At 41.8% G+C, this 18,365-nt stretch overlaps 1 protein-coding gene across 1 annotated transcript; it reads right to left on the reverse strand.

Moving 5' to 3' along the window:
* Positions 1-635: 635 nt before the first annotated feature.
* Positions 636-3,959, reverse strand: LOC101033893 (putative protein SPATA31F2P). Its single transcript, XM_003943822.4, has one exon. It carries the CDS (start codon positions 3,942-3,944, stop codon positions 636-638), a length of 3,309 nt encoding a protein of 1,102 aa, XP_003943871.3. The 5' UTR covers positions 3,945-3,959.
* Between the last annotated feature and the right edge of the window lie 14,406 nt (positions 3,960-18,365).

Consider the following 18,365-nt stretch of genomic DNA (forward strand, 5'->3'; position numbering starts at 1 on the left):
AAAGACTCCAGGCATAGGTGGTGTAGAAACCTGGACCTGCAGGACAAGCCCTTCTCCATTTTCTACTGTGATTTCATTCCAAGAGGCTTTCATTTGATGCAACTGAGAGGCAGTGGAGACAGGAAACAGGCAGCAGGGTTACAGCAGGCTCCCAGATAGGTTTTCTAGAAAGATCTTCCCAGTATAAACAGGGAGTAGTCAGAAGAGAGTCTGTCATCCGTATCTAATGACACCTGTCATATTAGATATTGTGTTTTAATAAACAAAAAAGCACCTCCTCAGGGAGGGAATACTGTGGCAGTCCTCTAAAATGAACCATCTGAAAGGTAGGTTAAAACTCTTTTCCTAGACAGGAAGGACTTTTTAGTCTGCCTCACACTTTCCCTTAACACAATACAGTGGAGATAAGGAACAGACAGGCATTGCTGAGAAATATTGAATGTATTTCTGCTGGCACCCAGCCCCACCTGCACATTTATGGAAATGACAGTACTGGTCCTCTGGAGGAATGCAGCAGTTGGGGAGCCTGCAAACTCTTTTTCATGGCTCTGCATGTTCTCCAGCAGACCAATGTTTCTATCTGAACTGACGGTCAGGAGCTAGGGTGGGTGCCCTGGTTGGGTGGCACAGGCTGCTCAAGGACAGTGCCAAGGGCAGTGGCGGGGGCGGCCTGGGGCTGAAGCAGGGCCAGGTTGTCTGGAGAATAGCTGGAGCTTACTGTCTGGGGACTGGGGACAATCCAAGAAGGCTGGGCCCGCCAGCTTCTCAGCAGGACGAGATTGGGCCTTGGAGTGCCTTGGTGGCTTCTCTGTCTTACTTCTCCCCACAGGGTTCTTCACTGGAGCCGGGCTCTTTGCAGCATTTTCTTCTCTGGTTTTGGCCACCTTTGCAGCAGCTGAGTACATGGAGTCTTCGTGCCCTTTGCCTTTCGTCTTGGGGTTAATACGCTGCAGAAAAGATTTAATTTTATTTCTCAAGCTAGACTCTGGAAGGCTTGGCCTCTTGTGAGTATGGGGTGGCATCACCTGCCCATGCAAAACCTGGCCTTGCAAAGTTTGGCCCTGCAAAGGCTTACCCTGAGTTGCTTGGCTCAGGAAAGGCTGACCCTGTGAAGCCTGGGGCACCACAGTCTGGGCATTCTCAGGAATCCTCGTGAGTTCAAAGATGGCATTTGTCTCGGTTTGACGGTCTTGCAGGTCATTCTCAGATTCTTTGCCCCCAGGGACTCCCATAGGTAGCTGTGGGAGCTTAAGCTGAGAGTGATGCTGGAGGCTGTGTTGACAGGGATCTGCATGATGAAAGCTATGGCTCCATCGACAGGAGCCTCGGGGTGTCTTGTTTGGAAGCATCCCTCCTGGCCTCTGGTCTTCAGCATGGGGTCTTTCTTCTCTGGTTGAGGAGAGCCCAAACCTTGCATCCCCTTCTCCATGATCCCTGGCTGCTTTGGTTTCCTCTGGGTCCTCTCTCTTTCCTGCTAACATGGGGAGATGGGCTGGGTCGTTGCTCTTGCTAGGGCTTTGAGGCTCAGGGCCCCAGAGTTCCTCCAGACTGGGGTTGTTCACATTGGCCTCCACCTGAACACAAAGCACATGGGCCTCTGTCATGTCCCCACTGAGTTGTGAGATCTTGGAGACCCAGTGGGCAGAGCTTTGGGGTACTGCTTTGGAATTAGATTGCTTTTTGTTCTGCTGCACTGCCTTCCACTCATTGGCCGGCTGTTCTTTAAGGTGGACCCGTTCTGGATTGGGGGCAGGAGTGTCTGGTGGGATGGGAAGTTCCTGGAGCAATGTCTCCCCTTGGTGGTTTAGGCTTTCAAGAGACTCCTGTGTGAATACGTTCTCAGGAACTGTAGCACTTTGTTCCCTGGACTCCCTTGCTCTTATGGGAATTCCCAATTGTATCTCTAGGACCTTTTTTCTCAGGTGGAAGTTTAGTTTGGTCAAGATATGTGTCTGGAATGAGTAGGGGCTAGCTGGATGTGTCTGGCTTTCTAGAGGCAGCATCTCCATTGTTCCTTTCACTGGCACTGCAGGCTGGAACTCTTCTGCAACTTCTGTACAAGTCTTGTTGTTGTCTTGAGGGCATGGCCTAAGACTTATACAATGATCTTCAAATGAAATCATCTGAGTTGGAAGCTCTGCTGGGATCTCCATAGGCCCGGGCACCATCTCCGTGATGACAGATTGGCTAGTGACTGGCGGGGTCAGGGCCCTGGAGAGCACCACATAATACAGAGCAGGCAGCCCCGACAGGAAGGCCAGATACTTGTGCCGTAAAGTTGTCTCCAGTTTCTCAATGGCTTCCACGGACAAGACTCGGAGCAGCTTAGGGTGTTCAGTGGCAGTACATGGTAAGGCCTGTTGCTGCTGATCAAGGGCCATTGGCATCCAGGGCATAACTTTGTGATGTAGGTCAGGGTCACTTGCTGTCTGCAGTTCCAGGAGCTGGCTTTCTGGAATGCAGGGAAAAGGAGCCACTGCCAGGTCCTCAGAAGTTCTGCAGTCCCAGGACCTGTGTACACAGGCAGGGATCTTGCCCTGGTGGATCTGTCCACATTTGGAGTCAATGTGGTTCTGCAGTATTGCCTTGACCTGGGTTAACAAGTGTGGCGTGGGGATGGACACTGGGGCCACAATGGGTGATGGGGCCACATCACAAGCCCCATTGGCCTCTAGTGCTGCAGGCTGGGGGATGCTCACATTGGCCAGGGCTGTGCTGCTGCAGGACAAAGTCTGCTGGACAGTGGATGTAAGGAGCAACTGGATGGACTGCCGGATCTTCTGAGGCAGGCCCCAGCGATGGTGAATCAACTGTTTCTGGATGTGGAATTCCAGCAGGTTCCGGGCATGCTCCGGGAAGAGTAGTTCCCTGGTGAGGACTGAGATGGACTTTCCTGGCTGGGAAGTTGTCATGGTCTCAGGAGACTGAGCTTTGCCACAGGGCTCATGCTGCATGGGGCACTGGGTGTGCTGAGACCTCTGCAGGACAGGTGGCAAGCCCCACTGAAGCTGGAGCTGCCTCTGTAGCAGGTGCCACTCCAAGGCTTCACGCTCGGCCAGAGTCAGAAATGGGACATTGATCTGAGCTCGTTGATGGTCAGATGGAGAAACCCAATTTGGGAAAAGTGGAGAAGAGGGTGGGGCTGACTGGGGTGAAGTTTTAGGCAGTAGTTGGGGGAAGGAGAGCTTATTGAAGAGAAAAGGATCCTTCGAGGAGGGCTTGGGGACATTTTCATTCTTGGAGAGGCCTTGAGAGCCCATGAAAGTGGCAACCAGGGACTCACTGTGCAGAGAAGGGAGCCCACAGAATAGCTGGCTGCATTTCTGCTGCAGATCACTCCCTGAGTCATTATCTTGCCTTCCAGACAGTGGATGGGGGCCACTTAGGGCTTTAAGGGCTGGAGAGGGCAAGGCTAGAGCCACAGGGTTTGGGCTTTGCTCACAGTGGTGTCTTTGCTCTGGGTTCATAATGGGCCATTCAGAAACCCAGAAGGTCTGCATGGGCTGGCCAGCCACACATGAACACCAGGTCTGGTGGGAAATGATCTCAAATCTATGAAGAGAGACCTGAGAAGTATTATTCAGGTTGAAAGAAAGTGGCTGGTCATTTCCAAGATGGTAATATAATGGTGGGTTTGGCATAAGCTGCCTTAGGGACTCCTCCACACGTCTGGGGAGCCCCCACCTCTGGAAATGTATCCATTTTTTAACGTGTACCTCAAGAAGCCTCAGGACTTCAGGACTGAGGAATGGCAGGTGGGCAGCAAGGACCATATGCAAGGCCATTGGATGTGTTGGATTCAGGGTTTCTGGGCTCAGGGACAGCAAGGAAACATGGGAATTCAAGTGATGCTGGCCTTGGTTCCCCTGGACATAGCTGGGGTTGCTGTGCATCGTCTCCTCCTGGTTCAGTGGAGCCCTTGGCTCCTCCATTGAAGAAGCCATTGTGTTTGGGCCCTGTAGCACATCTGGCATTTGAAATTCCTGCCCTAGCTGGAGGTGATCAGCCCTGTAATCTTGGCTGCCATCTGCATACGTTGACTGGGCAGCTGACTGGTTTAAAGATTTCTGATCCATTAATTGTGACAGTGTCGGGGTTACAGATGCCTGTGAAAGCTCTCTGGTATGTCTGGAATGGAGCTCTAGACTCTGCTCAAAAGATATAGTAGACACAGATAAAATCTCTAGGCAAGAGGAGACCTGTGATGGGCTCCTTGATAAAGTTGGGGACTTCTGGTTTTTCTCACCCATCAGCAATTGCTTAATCTCCTGAGCCACAGCGTTGCAAATTTGGCAACAGGGATCTGCACACAGGATTTGACGCACGCTTCCCTCCAGAGGAAGCCATCCCTGGCTGGAAAGGGAAACATGGCAAACATTAATGATGGAGTGACATCTGCCTTCCTGGAAGAGTGTGGGCTGGGGTTGGCATTTCCCTTCCCTAGTCCTGCAAGTCTAGAAGCCTATACCCCCTTCATGTCTACTACTCTACTTTTCTTCCTAAGAAAATGCCATTTGGCAAGGTATGGTGGGCTGGGGCTTAGGACTCATTGGGCAAGGCCTCAGGTATTCCACAGAAGAGCATGCCCTCAGAGAGCACTGGGAGCTGAGTTTGGCTCAGCTCCCAAAGTCCTGTGTTGGCTTTGTTGAGAAACTGAACTAGGAAAAAGGAACCAAGCATGTGGAAGAGTCGGTTGGTTAGCTCATGGAGCATAATCAGGAATATATCACAAGGTAGAACTGTCTTACAGTCTCATTTGAGGCTAAGAAACCCAAAGCCTAGTATTCAATACATCCAAACTGTGGAAAATGAGATTCATGTGGGATTTGTGCATTGGGGCCTATGAGCTATCTCTGCTAATTAACCCAACATCTCCTGGCAATCAATCTTGTTCTCTAGAAATCTTAAGAGAATAAGATGATAGGCCCCTGTCTTAGGGCTGTGCCAAGAACTGGACTCTCTGAATACAGAACCAAAGGAGGTAATATCAGCAGTGTTCATCTTGGTCAGCTGAGTCTGCTCATGAAAGAGTGTAGCTGTAAATAGAATGTGACATGGATGACTTCCTCAAGCAAAATCTATTTTCTTGACTGGGTAACATATCTCATAGCTGAGTAGAACCCCATGTAATGTCTTTTATAAATAATATACCAGAAAATTCTTGAATTCCAGAGCTACCATGACCTTACCCCAAATCAGTACTGGGTGACTCTTTCCTCCTGAGATGATTATGCCTTTGCAACCCTCTCAGCTAGTGAACCAGCCTCTACTGTCTATGTCTCCCTCCCAGACACTTTCCATCTCCTCAGTCCTGTCCCAGGCTACCCGAAAAAAATCATCACAGGTCAGGCTGGTATTTTGAGACTGAACAGCAATAGATTACCTTTTCATGACAGAGAGCAGCTCCTGTGGCTTCTCAGCTTCTTCCTGAGAAAGTCTCCTAGCTGAGGAACCAGAAGACAGTCTTATAGTAAACAGTGACATGGTACAGTTTTCAGAGTATCTGTAGGAGGTTGGAGGCCTTTCACTCTCAGCAAGAAGACACTGAGAACCCTAATTATAAATGCTCCAAGATCTCTCTGTGCACAGTATACTGAATCATGACTTGTTCTCCTATGCCCATTCTTATTTGACCTTAACAATCATACTGTGAATGAGAGGAATCAGATGTCCTTGTTATGGTAAACAAGACTGAGAGATGAAGTGACTTCCACAGGTTTGAAAACTAGTAAATGACACAGCTAAGAAATCAGAGGTATTTCCTCAATTCTTTATTTCCGTGGGCATAATTTAGAGAATTTAAAAATATTTCCAAGGTGCGATTTCCCACCCATGGAAGATTCAGTCTGGGGAATTGGAGTTTTCAGTGGCAGAGCACATGGCTCTTGGCTCCAGGGGTCATAGAGGTACTATGGATTCATGGGAAACACCTACACTGGAAAGGAGTCAGAGAAGAGATTGGGATTTTACCTGTTGATGCTGCATCTCTAGCCCTTTGCCTGACTTTTTGGTGACGCTTAAAAGACAAAAACAGAATGTGAAGCTGGGACGCCGTTTTCTTTTTCATGTCCAAAATGAGACAAAACCTACATTTTCCACTCCCTTTCTATATATCTATCTGTATTTTATACACTCTACTGGATTTTATTTGCCCATTCAACCTTTTAACCCCATTTTCCTTCTCTGCTTATTTCTGATTCACTTGGAGGCTTTTCCAAACTTTGTACCTCCCATCTGATTCCCAGAGAAGTCCTGCTGGATACTGAGGATGAAGCAAGAGAAAGGATGGTGCAGATCAAAGAGTATGTGGTTCTAATACTCAAAGACTTCAGTTTCTAAACACCTTAAAGGACCACCAATCAAAAAAAATTCCCCATACTGTGAGGTATTCTGGGATCCAGTGAGATAGATCCCATATCATCTAGGTCTCTATTCAAGTCAAATGGAAAGCTTCTTGGCTTTTCAATTAGAGTATGGTTCAGGGAAGACCTGGTAAGGAATTACTTTTAGGCTCTGAGAAGGAAAAGACTATATAAAAGTAACTAAAAGTATGGTATAAAAATTGGAGGAGAGAGGCAGTGGGGTAAATAAGGAAGGACTCTGGAGCTTATAAGCTTCTTATCTGAGGCTTAATTCAGTTGGAATCATAGTGTTGCCCTACCTGGCAGCAGCTCCTTTTAGCTTCCAAACGCAATTCATGGTGGCTCCTTTTCACTTGCCAGATAAGTAGAATAATGATGAGGATGGAACCATAGGTGTATAAGGGATATCCAACATCCCACAGAACAAAAGTAGGGCTCAACATGATCTAAATCTTATTTGCATGAGATCAGCCATCCCTGTATCTCGGCATTCAGGGTTCTGGTGCCTAATGACTCCCAGTGCTAGGCCTTGTCATGTCCACCTCACAGAGGATGGAACTAGGCCACCAGACTGCATCACAAAGCCCTCCTGTTTCATAAGGCACATGTAGTGGGGAAGCTTATGTGGTGATTCGGTCTGTAGATGAGGGTGTTTTGAGCCTGGGACTGAGGGTGCCATAAGCAGTGTCTATTTCTTAGTCTGTCTTCACTCTCCACTCCCTGTACCAGCCTGATGGCTCAGCTCTCTCCTTCACAACTGTATGGTCACCCATCCTCAGAAAACTGAGTGCTTTGGCACACAGGGCACCTTATGAGAAGGAGTGGTTAGGCCAGAGGAACCTCCACTAACTCTCCCATTTGTTTTGGAAATATACCTGAGAAGTACACATGAATTTAGGGAGGGTGGAGTCTGGTTATGAATTGGAAATGCAGAGCTCTGAGGTTTCAGGCAATGGGTGATTGGTAACAGCTGTGCAGGAAGGGGACCATAGTTGATGTGGCAGGGAAAGGCCAAGGTGGCTGTGTGGCCTTAAGCTTGCAGATGGGTGGGGAGAGATTGTAAATGCTGCAATCTATGGAGGCACATCAATGTGACTTACTTCTGGAGTTCTGTCCAAAGCATGGTTTTCTATAGCTGCCTCTGTCCTTGTTACAGCATTCTGCCTGGCTCAGGGAGATATTAGTACTCCTTTCTGACTATGGTTGCAAACTGCTTGCTGCTTGTGGTTGGATCTGTTCATCTCTGGATGTATTCTGTTTGCCTGTAGGCTTTTTACTTGTTTGTTTGAGTGGATTTTGGAAACATTTAAAGCAGGGCAGATGTTTTCCAATTTAGCCTCAGGACCCCTCATTCCTATACTCTGCCCATTAATTTATACATTTATGTAACCTGCTTAACCTTCGTAAGTATTGCAATACTTCCCTAATGTCCAGTAATTTCTGAATATCCTTGGAAGGTGTTGCCCTGGTGAGGATGGTCACAGGCAAAAGTGGAGAAAAAAATTATTGGGCTCAAAATCTTTGAACATTCATCCAGTATCCCATCCTTTACCCCACTGACATGGTAGGCATTCAGTATGCTCATCCTTAAGCTGGGTATTGTCAAGGATACCAGGATTTTGAGTCATGTTGGCTTCCTCCTCTCAAGAAACTTAAAAATCTAATTTCAAAGACAAGACAAATTTATGTGAATCAAGAGCCAGTGACTTATTTCAAATAATTTTATATATTATTGAAGTTCGGGTGTCAACCTTTCAAGGAAGAGAATGCATGGAGGGGGATCAGTTTGGTCAGAGAGGGTTCCTGGGGAGATTAATATTGGAATTTTATCTAAAAGTGTAGATTATAGGGAAAAGGACTGTGACAGGTGGGAAAGAAAATTCCTAACATGCAGAACACCAAGGAATGTGCCACAGAGTTCATTTGGTACTAAAAAAATGCAGTTTATCTTTAGCAGAGGTGTAGATGAATGGACTAGAGAGCAATTGTGGGAAAGATTGGAGGAGCAGGGATGAGGCCCTCCTTGATGGACGGCCTTTGCATTTATTTTATCTTAATCAGTTAGATTAATTGATTTTTTAAGTAAGCATACATTGTAAATGATACAAACTTCAAAACTATCTCTTCATCCTTGTCTCTCATCTCTCATTTTTATTTCCTCAGTTAATCACTTCTATCAGGCTCTTGTGTATCTTTCCAGACTAATCTAGCATAGATTTAAAAATGAATTTTAATGTTTTATTCACAAAGGGAAGCATAGTATAGATACTTTTCTCTCTTCTTTCCTTCTTTTTCTTCTCCTTTTTAAGAGACAAAGTCACCCAGGCTCAAGTGCAATGACACAATCATAGCTCACTGCAGCCTCTAACTCCTGGGTTCAAGGAATCCTCTTTCCTCAGCCTCCTAAGTCCCACCTGAGCTCCCCCCCCCCAAAATGCTAGGATGACAGTCTTATTTCATTTAATAAAATAAATATATCTTGAGCACATAATTTTCTTTAATGTCTTTAATATTTTCCTTGATATGGATGAAACACAGTTCATCTTCAATGCCATATTCATGAATATTTAGTATATTTTGTTCTAAAAATGCTGACACAAACCATATATAGATATAGATATAGATATAGATATCTTTGCATAAATATATAGGTATCTATGTAGGAAAAATTTCTTCTAGTGAAATTGCTGGGTCAAAGGGTATGTGCATTTTCAATGTTTATGTTGCCTAATTGTTCTCCAGTTGTAGAAATTCACACTTTTTTTTTTTTTTTTTTTTTTTTGAGATGGAGTTTCGCTCTTGTTATCCAGCCTGGAGTGCAATGGCGCGATCTCGGCTCACCGCAACCTCCGCCTCCTGGGTTCAGGCAATTCTCCTGTCTCAGCCTCCTGAGTAGCTGGGATTACAGGCATGCGCCATCATGCCCAGCTAATTTTTTGTATTTTTAGTAGAGACGGGGTTTCACCATGTTGACCAGGATGGTCTCGATCTCTTGACCTCGTGATCCACCCGCCTCAGCCTCCCAAAGTGCTGGGATTACAGGCTTGAGCCACCGCGCCCGGCCTGAAATTCACACTTCTAAAAAATATTTTAAGAGTGCCTCTCTTCCATGTTGGTGAATACGTCCGTGGTTTCCACCTTTTTGCTATCATGAATAATGTTCCAATGAGTGTTGGTATACAAGTATCTGTTCAAATCTCTGTTTTCAGTTCTACCACAGTTTCATTTTTGTTGCTTAAATGTTTGTCTAGAATCTAGTAATTAGAAACACTTTTCTGAGGTATGATTAATGTACAATAAGCTACACATATTTAAAGTGAATAATTTAGGCCGGGCACAGTGGCTCACACCTGTAATCCCAGCACTTTGGGAGGCTGAGGCGGGCAGATCACCTGAGGTCGGGAGTTTAAGACCAGCCTGTCCAACATGGTGAAACCCCATCTCTACTAAAAATACAAAAATTAGGCAGGAGTGGTGGCAGGCACCTGTAATCCCAGCTACTCCAGAGGCTGAGGCAGAAGAATCGCTTGAACCAGGTGGTGGAGGTTGCACTGAGCCGAGATTGCACCACTGCCCTCTAGCCTGGGCAACAAGAATGAGGCTCCGTCTCAAAAAACAAACAAACACAAAGTGAACAATTTGATAAATTTTCACATACGTATATACTTGTGAAACCATGATCACAGTCAAGATTACCACATCCGCCGGGCGCGGTGGCTCAAGCCTGTAATCCCAGCACTTTGGGAGGCTGAGGCGGGTGGATCACGAGGTCGAGAGATCGAGACCATCCTGGTCAACATGGTGAAACCCCTTCTCTACTAAAAATACAAAAAATTAGCTGGGCATGGTGGCGTGTGCCTGTAATCCTAGCTACTCAGGAGGCTGAGGCAGGAGAATTGCCTGAACCCAGGAGGCGGAGGTTGCGGTGAGCCGAGATCGTGCCATTGCACTCCATCCTGGGTAACAAGAGCGAAACTCTGTCTCAAAAAAAAAAAAAAAAAAAAAAAAAAAAAAAAAAAAAGATTACCACATCCTCAAATCTTTCTTTATGTCCCTTTGTAATCCTTTTTCCTTACCCCTTTCATTTCCTCTCTCTTCCAAACCATTGATCTATTTTCCATCACTGTAGTTTAGTTTACATTTTTCTAGAGTTTTATATAAATGTAATCATGCAGTATATATACATTTATGTCTGGCTTTCTGCACTCAGTCAAATTATTTGAATATATTCATGTTGTTTTGTATATTATTAGTTCATTCCTTTTTATTGCAGAGTAGATTCTATTGTATGCATATACTGTATAACAATTTGTTTAACCATTCGATTGTTATAGACATTTTGGTTATTACCAGCTTGGGACTACTAAAAATAATGCTGCTATGAACATTCATGTGCCAGTCTTTATATGGACGTATATTCCTGGTTTTCTTGGGTAAATACTCAGGAGTAGAATGACTGGATCATATGATAGCTGTATGCTGTAATTTGAATGTATATGTCCCTCCAAATTTCAAGTATTGAAACCTTTGTGATTACCAAGGTGATGTTATTAGAAGTTGGAGCTTTTGGGGAGGTGATTAGGGCATAAAAGCTCTGCTCTCATGAATGGAATTAATGACTTTATAAAAAAGATGTGAAGGAACTGTTTTCCCCTCCCACCATATGACAGCATTTGTCCTCTCTGGAGGATGCAGTAACCAGGCTCCATCTTGGAAGCAGAGACTGAGCCCTTATCAGACACGGAAGCTGCCAGCACCTTGATCTTGTATATCTAGCCTCCAGAACTGTGAGAGAGAAATTTCTGTTCTTTATAAGTTACCCAGTCTGTGGTATTTGTTATAGCAGCATGCATGGATTAAAACTGTGTGTGTTTAATTTTTTAAAATTTCCAAACTGTTTTCCAAGGTGGTTGTACCATTTTCATTCCTGCCAGCAGTGTATGAGAGTTTGGTTTTCTATATCTTTGTCAATACTTGGTATGATCCTTTTTAATTTTAGCCATTGTAATAAGTGTGTAATGGTATCTCATTGTGGTTTTAATCTGTGTTTCTCTAATTAATAATGATGTTGATAATTTTTTCATGCACTTATGTGTTATCCATGTATTTTTTATAGTGAAGCATCTGTACAAATATTTTTTCTATTTTGTTAATTTTTTAGAAACCAATGGAAAAGCAATTACCAAAAAGTAGTAAAGGATGCTACTTGTCTAGAAATCCGTAAATGTTGGATTGTTGCCATCCTTATTAGTAAACTGATTCCAAAAGAATAAGACTAATTTTTCTGATGGCTTTTAGGAGTCTAGGACCACATTATGAGCTCTAACAAATGTAAAAATATTAGATTGCCAAACAACTTAGAACCTTATGACTTGTTACACAAAAAAATTAATGTGGCTTATAAAACACTACTGTATGAACAGTGCAGATCTTTTGGAAAGTGTGTATCTCACAAAAATAAACATTGTAACAAGTTAAAAAATATAAAGTGGCCATATATGTATAAGCCTAGTTCTGAACTCTATTTGTTCCATTGATCTATTAGTCTATGTTGATGTCAGTGACATTGTCTTAATTACTGTAGTTTTTATGCTAAGTCTTGAAGTCAGGTGGAATAAGTAATCTTTTTCAAAGCTATTTTGGCTATTATAGGTCATTAATTTTAGAATAAGATTTTCAGTTTCTATAGTGGGATTTTTCACTGGGATTGTGTTAAATGTCATTTTATTTGTCTATTGCTGTATAACAAATTATCAAAATTTAGTGATTCAAAATAACACAAATTTATTATCTCATCATGCTTGGCTAATTTTTTATTTTTATTTTTATTTTTTTAGAGACAGGATCTCACTACATTTCCCAGGCTGGTCTTTAACTTTTGGCCTCAAACAATCCTCCTGCCTCAGCCTCTCAAAGTGTTGGGATTACAGTTGTGAACCACCATGCTAGTCCAGTATCAGTTCTTAACTATTTGGTAGAATTCAATAGTGAAGCTATTAGGTCCTGGACTTTTCTCTTATTTGGTGGGAGATTTTCTATTACTGTTTCAATCTCCATAATTCTAGTTGGTCTGTACAGATTTTCTGTTTCTTCATGATTCATTCTTAGTAGACTGTATGTACTGGGACTTTATCCATTTCTTCTAGGTTATTTAATTTGTTGGTGAATAATTGTTCACAGTAGGCTCTTGCGATTGTTTGTATTTCTGTGGTATTAATTGTAATGTCTCCTCTTTCATTCCGAGTTTACTTATTTGAGTCTTCTCTCTTTTTTTCTTAATGTAACTAAAGCTTTGTCTATTTGGTTTCCTTTCAAATAATCAACTCTTCATTTTTTTCATATTTTTTTTTGTTTTCTAGTCTCTATTTCATTTATTTGAGCGCTAATCTTTATTATTTCTTTCTTTTCACTAACTTTGGGCTTGGTTTCTTCTTTTTCTAGTTCCTTGAGGTGTAACGTTAGGTTGTTTGAGACCTTTCTTCTTTTTTGATGTAGGTATTTATTACTATAAACTTCCCTCTTAGAATTGTTTTTGCTGCATCTCATAAGTTTTGATACTGTGTTTCCTTTTCCATTTGTCTCAAGATATTTTCTAATTTCTCTTGTGATTTATTTGACCCGTTGGTTATTCAGGAGCATGTTGTTTAATTTCTATGTATTTGTGAAATTTCCCAAATTCTTCCTGTTAACAAGTTCTAGTTTTTTACCATTGAGGTTGGAAAAGATACTTAACATTATTTCAGTCTTCTTAAATTTGTTATTTGTGGCCTAACATATGATCTGTACTGGATAATGTTCCATGTGTGCTTGAGAGAAATGTGCATTCGGCTGCTGTTGGATGGAATATTCTGTAAATGTCTGTTAGGTCCATTTGGTCCAAAGCATAGTTTAAGTCCAGTGTTTGGTTGGAAATGATTTCAATGATTTTCTGTCTGATGATCTGCCCAATTGCTGAAAGTGGGGGTACTGAAGTCCCCTACTATTATTTTACTAGTCTTATTTTTACCTTTAGACCTATTGATACTTGCTTTATATATTTAGGTACTCCAATATTGGGTGCATATATACTATATTTATAATTACTTTATCCTCTTGATGAATTGACCTCTCTATATAATGACCTTGTCTTATTTTATCTAAGTATAGCTACCCTTCCTCTCCTTTTGTTTTCATTTGTATGAAATATCTTTTCCATCCTTTCACTTTCAATCTCTATGTGTCTGTAAAGGTAAAGTGAGTCTGTTGCAGGCAGCATATAGCTGGGGCTTGTTTTTTTACTCCACTCTTCCACTTTATGTCTTTTCATTGGATTTTAATCCATTTACATTCAAAGTAATTACTGATAGGTAAGGACTTACTACTGCCATTTTGCTAATTGTTTTCTAGTTGTTTTGTAGAGCATTCTTTATTTCCTCTCATTGTCTTCTGTTCTGTTTAGATGATTTTCTCTAGTGGTATGCTTTAATTCCTTACTTTTTATCTTTTGTGTATCTAGTCTAGTTTTTTTTGCTTTGTTGTTACCATGAGGCTTACAATAACATGTTATGATTAAAATTGATTACTTTAACTGATAACAGGTTAACTTTGTTTAAAAAAAATCAACATGTTTACCCCCTAATTTACATTTTTGATGTGACAATTTACATTTTGTCTTTTAATTTTCATACTAAGGACATAAATTATTTATATACCACCATTATAGTGTTAAAGTATTCTCAATTTGACTATGTACTTGTTTTCACAAGAGCTTTATACAGTTGGTGCTTGAATAACACAGTTTTGAACTGCATGGGATCTATTTATCCATGGATTTTCTTCTGCCTTTGCCACCCCTGAGACAGTAAGACCAATCCCTCTTCTTCCTCCTCTTTCTCAGCCTACTCAACATGAAGATAATGAGGATGAAGACCTTTATAATGTTCCACTTCCATTTAATGAATAGTAAATATATTTTCTCTTTCTTATTATTTTCTTTTCTCTAACTTACTTTATTGTAAGAATATAAGATATATATGTGATTTATAAAATATGTGTTAATTTTGTTTATGTTATTGGTAAGGCTTTTGGTCAACAATAGGCTATTGGTAGTTAAATTCTTGGGGAGTCCAAGTTATATGCAGATTTTCAACTGCATGGGGGTGTCAGTGCCCCAGCCATTGAATTGTTCAAAGGTCAACTGCGTATGTTTTCATGTTAATAATTAGCATCCTTTCTTTCAGCTTGAAGACCTCCCCTTAGCAATTCTTTTTTTTTTTTTTTTTTTTTTTTTTTTTTTGAGACGGAGTTTCGCTCTCGTTACCCAGGCTGGAGTGCAATGGCGCGATCTCGGCTCACCGCAACCTCCGCCTCCTGGGTTCAGGCAATTCTCCTGCCTCAGCCTCCTGAGTAGCTGGGATTACAGGCACGCGCCACCACGCCCAGCTAGTTTTTTTTTTGCACTTTTAGTAGAGACAAGGTTTCACCATGTTGACCAGGATGGTCTCGATCTCTCGACCTCGTGATCCACCCGCCTCGGCCTCCCAAAGTGCTGGGATGACAGGCTTGAGTAGCAATTCTTATAAGATGGGTCTGGGAGCAATGAACACCTCAGCTTTTGTTTGTCTTTATCTCTCCTTCATTTCTAATGGACAGCTTTGCGGAGCAAAGTATAGCTCATTGTCAGTTTCTTTTCCTTCAGCACTTTGAATACATAATCCCACTCTCTTCAAGCCTATAAAGTTTCTGCTGAGAAGTCTGCTGTTAGCTTTATTGAAACTCTCATGTGTGATATGCTTCTTTTATCTTGTTGCTTTCAGAATCCTCCTTTTGTTTTATAACAGTTTTATTATGATATATCCTTGTGTAGACTTGTTTAGATTGAATCTGACTGGAGACCTTTGACCTTCCTGTACATGTGTGTTTTTTGAGATGGAGTCTTACTATGTTGCCCAGGCTGGTGTTGAACTCCTCAGCTCAAGTGATCCTCTTGAGTAGCTGGAATTATAAATGTGCACCACCACACCCAGCTGTGTACCTGGATAGTTATATATTTCCCTAGGTTTGGAAAGTTTTCTCCTATTATTTATTCAAATAAGCTTTCTACCCCTTTATCTGTGATATCTGAGTGGTGAGAGAGGGTGTCCTTGTCTTGTAATGGTTTTCAAAAGGAAAGCTGAATTCTTCCAGCTTTTGCCCATTCAGTATAATATTGGCTATAGGTTTGTCAAATATGGCTCTTACTATTTTGGGGTATGTTCCTTCAATACCTAGTTTATTGAGTGTTTTTAAAATGAAGGGATGTTGAATTTTATCAAAGGCCTTTTCTGCATCTATTGAGAAAATCATGTGGTTCTGTCTTTAGTTCTGTTCATGTGATGAATTAAATTTATTAATTTGTGTATGTTAAACCGACCTTGCATCTTGGAGATGAAGCCAAAATGATCATGGTGTATAAACTTTTTGATGTGCTGCTGGATTCAGTTTGCCACTATCTTATTGAGGATTTTTGCATTGATGTTCATCAGGGATATTGGCCTGAAGTTTTAGTTTTTTGTTTTGTCTCTGCCAGGTTTTGGTATCAGGATGGTGTTGGCCTCATAAAATGAGTTATGGAGGTGTCCCTCCTTTTGAGTTGTTTGGAATAGTTTCAGTAGAAATGGCACTCTCTCTTCTTTGTACCTCTGGTAAGATTCAGCTGTAAATCAATCTGGTCCTGGGTGTTTTTTTTTTTTTTTTTTTTTTTTTTTTTTTTGGTTGGTAGATTATTTATTACTGCCTCAGTTTTAGAACTTATTATTGGTCTTTGTAGGGATTCAGTTTCCTTATGGTTCAGTCTTGGAAGGGTGTTTGTGTCCAGGAATTTATTCATTTCTTCCAGATCTTCTAGTTTATGTGCATAGAGGTGTTTATTGTATTCTCTGATGGTTGTTTTTATTTCTATGGGGTCAGTGGTGATATCCCCCTTATTGTTTTCGATTGCATCTATTTAGTTCTTCTCTCATTTCTTCTTTATTAGTCTAGCTGGCAGTCTATTTTATTAATTTTTTCAAAACAAACCAGCTTCTGGATTTGTTGATTTTTTTGAAGGTTTTTTTTTTTTTCTTTGAGACGGAGTTTCGCTCTTCTTACCCAGGCTGGAGTGCAATGGCACGATCTCGGCTCACCGCAACCTCCGCCTCCTGGGTTCAGGCAATTCTCCTGCCTCAGCCTCCTGAGTAGCTGGGATTACAGGCACGTGCCACCTTGCCCAGCTAATTTTTTGTATGTTTAGTAGAGACGGGGTTTCACCATGTTGACCAGGTTGGTCTCGATCTCTCGACCTTGTGATCCACCCGCCTCGGCCTCCCAAAGTGCTGGGATTACAGGCTTGAGCCACCGCGCCCGGCCAAAATGTACTTTTTTTTTTTTTTTGAGACGGAGTTTCGCTCTTGTTACCCAGGCTGGAGTGCAATGGCGCGATCTCGGCTCACCACAACCTCCGCCTCCTGGGTTCAGGCAATTCTCCTGCCTCAGCCTCCTGAGTAGCTGGGATTACAGGCACATGCCACCATGCCCAGCTAATGTTTTTTTTGTTTGTTTTTTTGTTTTGTATTTTTAGTAGAGACGGGGTTTCACTATGTTGACCAGGATGGTCTCGATCTCTTGACCTCGTGACCCACCCGCCTCGGCCTCCCAAAGTGCTGGGATTACAGGCTTGAGCCACCGCGCCCGGCCTTTGAAGGGTTTTTGTGTGTGTGTGTGTGTGTGTCTCTGTCTCCTTCAGTTCTGCTCTGCTCTTCATTATTTCTTGACTTCTACTAGCTTTGGGGTTTGTTTGTTCTTGGTTCTCTAGTTCTTTTAGTTGTGATGCTAGGTTATTGATTTGAGATCTTTCTAGCTTTTTGATATGGGCATTTAGTGCTATAAATTTCCCTCTTAACACTGTTTTAGCTGTGTCCCAGAGATTCTGGTACATTATCTGTTTTTTCTCATTAGTTTCAAAAATAACTTCTTGATTTCTGCCTTAATTTCATTATTTACCTAGGAATCATTCAGGTGCATGTTGTTCAATTTTCATGCAGTTGTGTGGCTTTGAGTGAGTTTTTAAATCATGACTTCTAATTTTATTATGCTGTAGTCTGAGAGACTTGTTATTATGTTCATTGTTTTGCATTTGCTGAGAAGTACTTTACTTCTCGTTATGTTTTCAATTTTAGAGTAGGTGCCTTGTGGCAATAAGAAGAATATATATCCTGTTGTTTTTGGGTGGAGAGTTCCATAGATATCTATCAGGTCCACTTTATCCAGAGCTGAGTTCAGGTCCTGAATGTCTTTGTTACAATTTTCTGGCTTGATGATCTGTCTAATATTGTCAGTGGAATGTTAAAGTCTCCCCCTATTATCATGTGGAGCCTAAGTCTCTTTGAAGGTCTCTAAGAACTTGTTTTATGAATCTAAGTGCTTCTGTACTGTTGTATATATATTTACGATAACAAGCTTTTCTTGTTGAATTGAACTCTTTATCATTATGTAATACTATTCTTTGTCTATTTTGATCTTTGTTGGTTTAAAGTCTGTTTTCTCAGAAACTAGGATTATAACCCCTGCTTTTTTCTGTTTTCCATTTGCTTGGTAAAATTTTCTTCTTCCTTTTATTTTGAGCCTATATGTGTCTTTGCACATTAGATGGGTCTCTTGAAGACACCATACCAATGGGGCTTGGCTCTTTATCCAGCTTGCCATTCTGTATTTTTAATTGGGGCATTTAACCCATTTACATTTAAGATTAACATTATTATGTGTGAATTTGATCCTATAATCATGATGCTAGCTGGTTATTTTGCTGACTTGTTTATGTGGTTGCTTAATAGTGTCACTGGTCTGTATACTTTCAGTGTGCTTTTGTAGTGGCTAGTAACAGTTATTCCTTTCCATATTTAGCAGTTATTTCAAGAGCTCTTGCAAGGCAGGCCTAGCAGTGACGAATTCCCTCAGCATTTGCTTGTCCTGAAAAGGATGTTATTTCTCCTTCGCTTATGAAGCTTA

Source organism: Saimiri boliviensis, chromosome 2 (assembly GCF_048565385.1).
Source record: "Saimiri boliviensis isolate mSaiBol1 chromosome 2, mSaiBol1.pri, whole genome shotgun sequence".
Lineage (NCBI taxonomy): Eukaryota > Metazoa > Chordata > Mammalia > Primates > Cebidae > Saimiri > Saimiri boliviensis.